At 45.9% G+C, this 5,466-nt stretch overlaps 1 protein-coding gene and 1 long non-coding RNA gene across 2 annotated transcripts in view; one reads left to right on the top strand and one right to left on the bottom strand.

Annotated features, from left to right (window-relative positions):
• TMEM52B (transmembrane protein 52B) overlaps positions 1-2,812 on the top strand; it is a 10,383-nt gene extending 7,571 nt beyond the window's left edge. Inside the window, exon 5 of the mRNA XM_023195230.3 lies at positions 2,380-2,812. Coding sequence (XP_023050998.3) covers positions 2,380-2,603 — 224 coding nt within the window. The 3' untranslated portion in view covers positions 2,604-2,812. The remainder of the gene's footprint in view (positions 1-2,379) is intronic.
• LOC113225091 lies at positions 2,813-3,816 on the bottom strand. Its single transcript, XR_003309714.1, has 2 exons — positions 3,774-3,816; positions 2,813-3,082 (listed from the first exon to the last, which is right to left on the bottom strand). It is a non-coding gene; the product is annotated as an uncharacterized LOC113225091 (long non-coding RNA).
• Between the last annotated feature and the right edge of the window lie 1,650 nt (positions 3,817-5,466).

Raw genomic sequence — 5,466 nt, 5'->3', positions numbered from 1 at the left:
TTTTTTTTTTTTTTTTTTTTTTTTTTTTTTTTTTTTGAGATGGAGTCTCGTTCTGTTACCCAGACCGCAGTGCACTGGCGCAATCTCAGGCTCACTGCAACCTCCGCCTTCCGGGTTCAAGTAGTTCCCTCCCTTAGCCTCCAGAATAGCTGAGATTACAGGCGCCCACCACTACGCCTGGCTAATTTTTGTATTTTTAGTAGACACGGGGTTTCACCATCTTGGCCAGGCTGGTCTGAAAACTCCTGACCTTGTGATCCACCCGTCTCCGCCTCACAAAGTGCTGGGATTACAGGCGTGAGTCACCACGCCCGGTTGAAATTGATTACTTTCTTTTTTTGAGATGGAGTCTCCCTCTGTTGCCGAGGCTGGAGTGCAGTGATGGGATCTCAGCTCACTGCAACCTCTGCCTCCCAGGTTCAAGAGATTCTCATGCCTCAGCCTCCTGAGTAGCTGGGATCACAAGCAGCCACCACCACACCAGGCCAATTTTTTTTATTTTAATTAATTAATTAATTAATTAATTAATTTTTATTCTTGGTGGAAACAATTTACCGTGTTGACCAGGCTGGTCTCAAACTCCTGACCTCATGATCCACCTGCCTCTGTCTCCCAAAATGCTGAGATTACAAGCATGAGCCACTGTGCCAGGACTATGTTCTTTCCTAAAATTGAAGAGCCAGTACCAGTCAGAACACCAGCTGGCAAAATGTGGATATTTATTTTGAAAAGAGAATGCCTGGGCGCAGTGGCTCCTGCCTGTAATTCCAGCACTTTGGGAGGCTGAGGCGGGTGGCTTACTTGAAGTCAGGAGTTCGAGACCAACCTGGCCAACATGGTGAAACCTCATCTCTACTAAAAATACAAAAGCTAGCCGGGTGTGGTGGCACGCACCTGTAATCCCAGCTACTCGGGAAGCTGAGGTGTGACACTCTCTTGAACCTGGGAGGCAAAGGTTGAAGTTAGCCAAGATCACGCCACTGCACTCCAGCCTGGGTGAGCGACAGAGCAAGACCCTGTCTCAAAACAACAACAACAACAAAAACAGAATGATATGATGTGTTGCTGTTCACCTTTCCTACCTCCCCTTTCTCACTGTCATCTTAGGAAAAAAAGATAACCAAGGCTGGGCACCATGGCTCAGGCCAAGGTGGGCAGATCGCCTGAGCTTAGGCGTTTGAGACCACCCTGGGCAACATGGTGAAACTCCATCCCTATTAAAATACAAAATTTAGCAGAGCATGGTGGCACGGGCTTGTAGTCCCAGCTACTTGGGAGGCTGAGGCACAAGAATCATTGGAGCCCAGGACGCGGAGGTTTCAGTGAGCCGAGATGGCACCACTTCACTCCAGCTTGGGCTACAGGGTGAGACACCATCTAAGAAAGAAAGAAAAAAGGAAAAGAAGAAGAAAAAGAAAAATTTAAAAAATAGCTGAGCATGGTGGCTCATGCTTGTAATCCCAGAACTTTGGGAGACCGAGACAGGTGAATCATTTGAGAACAGGAGATCAAGACCAGACTGGCCAACATGGTGAAACCCCACCTCTAATAAAAATACAAAAATTAGCCAGGCATGTTGGCACATACCTGTAATCCCTACTCGGGAGACTGAGGAAGGAGAGAATTGTTTGAACCTGGGAGGTAGGGATTGTAGTGAGCCGAGATTGTGCCACTGCACTCCAACCTGGGTGACAGAGTGAGACCCTGTCTAAAAAAAACAAAAAGAAAAGAGATGAGGTAAAAATAAATAATCCTAAGGAGTCTATAGTATCGGGGGTTGGGGGAAAGGGATCTAAGTCTGAAAGGGGAAAGGGCAGGGTTGAGATGCAGAAGCATTCTTGGCCGGGCGCGGTGGCTCACTCCTATAATCCCAGCACTTTGGGAGGCCGAGGTGGGTGGATCACCTGAGGTCAGGAGTTTGAGACCAGCCTGGCCAACATAGTGAAACCCCCTCTCCACTAAAAATACAAAAATTAGCTGGGTATGGTGGTGCGTGCCTGTAATCCCAGTTACTTGGGAGGCTGAGGGAGAAGAATCACTTGAACCCAGGAGGCGGAGGTTGCAATGAGCCGAGAGCCGCCGTTGCACTCCAGCCTGGGCAACAAGAGCGAAACTCCGTCTCAAAAAAAAGAGAGAGAGATGCAGAAACATTCTTTAGATTATTTGAGGATACCAGAGAAAACAGGTCCTTCTAGCAGAGCAGGAAGCCGGGGTGTAAACATGCTTCAAAGGATATTCATAAAATATGGGGCAAGGAGTGACAATGAGTTTGGACACTTGTTAAAAATGAAGCGACAGTTAAGTGTGAAGTAAGTCTGTGCTGTCTGAGGGTGTCCCATTTCCCTTAGTTCCTTAGCTCTGTTCCTTCTTTCTTCACAGCTCTGCAGTCGGTGTTTGGCCCTGCAGCTCGGAGGATCCTGGCTGTGGCGCACTCCCACAGCTCCCTGGGCCAACTGCCCTCCTCTTTGGACACCCTCCCAGGGTATGAAGAAGCTCTTCGTATGAGTCGCTTCACAGTAGCCAGGTGTGGCCAGAAAGCACCTGATCTACCCCCAGTGCCTGAAGAAAAGCAGCTGCCTCCAATAGAGAAGGAGTCAACTTGAATAGTTGACTCTTGGAACTGATGAGAGCTGCCATTTTATAAATAGGGGTAGAGATATGTCCAGAGTCTGTGGGAAAATTGAACACATTCTTTTCTAACCCTCAGAAGTTTTAGGATGGCATCTAACACCATCATTCCAGGGAAAGATGGTTCTTTCTCTTCATTCGCAGGCCTTTATATCTTCTGATACAGAATGCTCTAATTGGGAACTCTTAGCCTTTTTTTTTTTTTTTTTTTTTTTGAGACGGAGTCTCGCTCTGTCACCCAGGCTGGAGTGCAGTGGCCGGATCTGGGAACTCTTAACTTTTTTATCCAATGGTCAAAATCTGCAAGTAATCTCTAGCCACGCTGATTACCACTAAACCAGGAAAACATGAAGGTGTCTTGAATTACTTCAACTATTGAGTGCATATCAAATTCCTATACCTACATGATACTGCCAGTTGCGTCTCTCTGTGTCAGCTAACCCATTGTGATAAACTGGAAAAGAAAGACAACAGTGTTAGCACAGCCATCAACATTAATGCACTGAATGCATGCATCTTTCCTCCTGAGACAGCAAACAATTTTACACCAAATGACAACGATCATCTTAGCACAGCATACCTACCCGGATATCTAAAAGCTAGGGATGGGATTGCTGATAGGGGCTAAAAGAACACAGTATAGTATTTAAGTCCCAAGTATCAGTCTTTCTTTCCTCTGGTCCTGCCAGAGTATGAAAAACCATACTCACAGAACCATACTGTGCAGTAACAGTTGGATTAATTCTTCAGTTCCTCTGCACCGCAGACACATACGTGTGCACACATGCATGTACACATGCACCCTGTTTTAACTCTAAAGGTTTAAATAGTGTTGCTTTGCTTCTTTCCTGTTTTGCCTGGACCACTTAAAGCCACACCACCTCTGTAGTGACTCATGCTAGTCTCTAGTGGTGGCCCTCACTGCCACCTAGTGGAGCCATGGTAGAAAATACGCTGTCTCCTTTGAGCCTATCCATCTCTCCAGTTCTTGGAGCAAAAACTAAATGCTGAGCTAAGCCTGGATGGAATGCTTCCCAGGAACCATGCCGCAGTGTAGTGCTAATCTATCCACATATCATACCACCTCCCAAAGTATTATTGGAAAATCGAGGAAGTGATGCATATTTGGGGGAAAAACTACTCACCTTAGATAAGAAATCCTTTTTTTTCTTTTCTTTTCTTTTTTTTTTTTTGAGATGGAGTTTTTCTCTTGTAGCTCAGGCTGGGATGCAATGGCATGATCTCGGCTCACTGCAACCTCCTCCACCTCCTGGATTCAAGCGATTCTTCTGCCTCAGCTTCCCGAGTAGCTGGGATTACAGGTGCCTGCCACCATGTCCAGTTAATTTTTGTATTTTTAGTGGAGAGGGGGTTTCACCATGTTGGCCAGACTGGTCTAGAACTCCTGACATCAGGTGATCCACCCCCGCCCCTCGGCCTCCCGAAGTGCTGGAATTACAGGCCTGACCCACCGCTCCTGGCCTGAAATCTTTGAAGCAGTTTTCTCACCTAGAAAACAGGGAATAATAACACCTCAGAAGGTTGTTGTGAAGATCAAAGAAGCTAAATATATGCGGCATGATTTGTAAAGTGTTATGCACATGTATGTTATTCTTCCTACTGTCATCTAACCTTCCCTTGTCTGCTATGATTTTTCCAAGAGCTATGTTCCCATTTTTGCCAGCTATGTTACTGTTGTCACACCTGAAGTGGCTTTATGTTTATCAATAAATACTTGTTGATTGAGGTAAACAACAATAGATATAAGTGATTCCTCTTAATATGTTCTGGGTAGAGGTAAGGAATATTTGAGAAATCTAACTGTTTATTAGCCAATTAATTAGCTCCAGTACTCAGGGAGGCAACACAGAGCCAGGGATTGGCTAATTAGTGCAGCTCCTTGTTAACTACATTCTTGGAATGCTCACTTAGCCCAGAGGGGAAAATGTTCTGCGTATAACCTGCTGTTGATCTGAAATTATCCTGAGTCATTTAACAAATTGGCTCTGGGAATTATTGAAATGCAAGCATTGCTAATAGCGCCTGTAGTGACTTTGTTTTACTGCTGCCAGATGAGTCATTCAGTCCTCAAAGACACATTCCGGAAGACATTCTAGGCTCTTCTATTCAGGCACCAGGACACCACAGACTTGACAAAGGTAAAACATTCATTGACATTAGAAAATCTTGGGGAAATCTTGCCTATAAGGTCTTATTCTAAAGGAATCTCTCTGCCCCACACCCAATTCCTAGCCCCTACCACCTTATTTGAAATATAGAATCACTTCCAACCATGACATGCTACTCTGTCCCGTCTCCATCCCACAGTGTGCCTTTTCCTAATCTGCTTCACATGTGCTGCTTCTCAGGCACGTGGAGTCTCTCACTCCCGTAACCCTCCCATTTGGTCATGAGTTATTTGCACCCCTTTGGCCTCAATTATTTCTATACTGAATCTAATACATCTGTTAATCACCTCCATCACCATCATTATTGTTCTCAATTTTTTAAAATCCTTTTTAACTTTCTTCACATCTACTCTTCAAACACTGGCTCGGCTGGGCACAGTGGCTCACGCCTGTAATCCAGCACTTTGGGAGGCCGAGGTGGGTGGATCACCTGAAGTCAGGAGTTCCAGACCATGCTGGCCAACACGGTGTAACCCCGTCTCTACTAAAAACACAAAAATTAGCCAGGTGTGGTGGCGCGGGCCTGTAGTCCCAGCTACTCAGGCGGCTGAGGCAGGAGAATCTCTTGAACCTGGGAGGTGGAGGTTGCAATGAACTGAGATCATGCCACTGCACTCCCGCCTGGGCAATAAGAGCAAAACTCCGTCTC

This window comes from Piliocolobus tephrosceles, chromosome 10, assembly GCF_002776525.5.
Source record: "Piliocolobus tephrosceles isolate RC106 chromosome 10, ASM277652v3, whole genome shotgun sequence".
Taxonomy (NCBI): domain Eukaryota; kingdom Metazoa; phylum Chordata; class Mammalia; order Primates; family Cercopithecidae; genus Piliocolobus; species Piliocolobus tephrosceles.
This window is presented reverse-complemented; position numbering and strand designations above follow the sequence as displayed.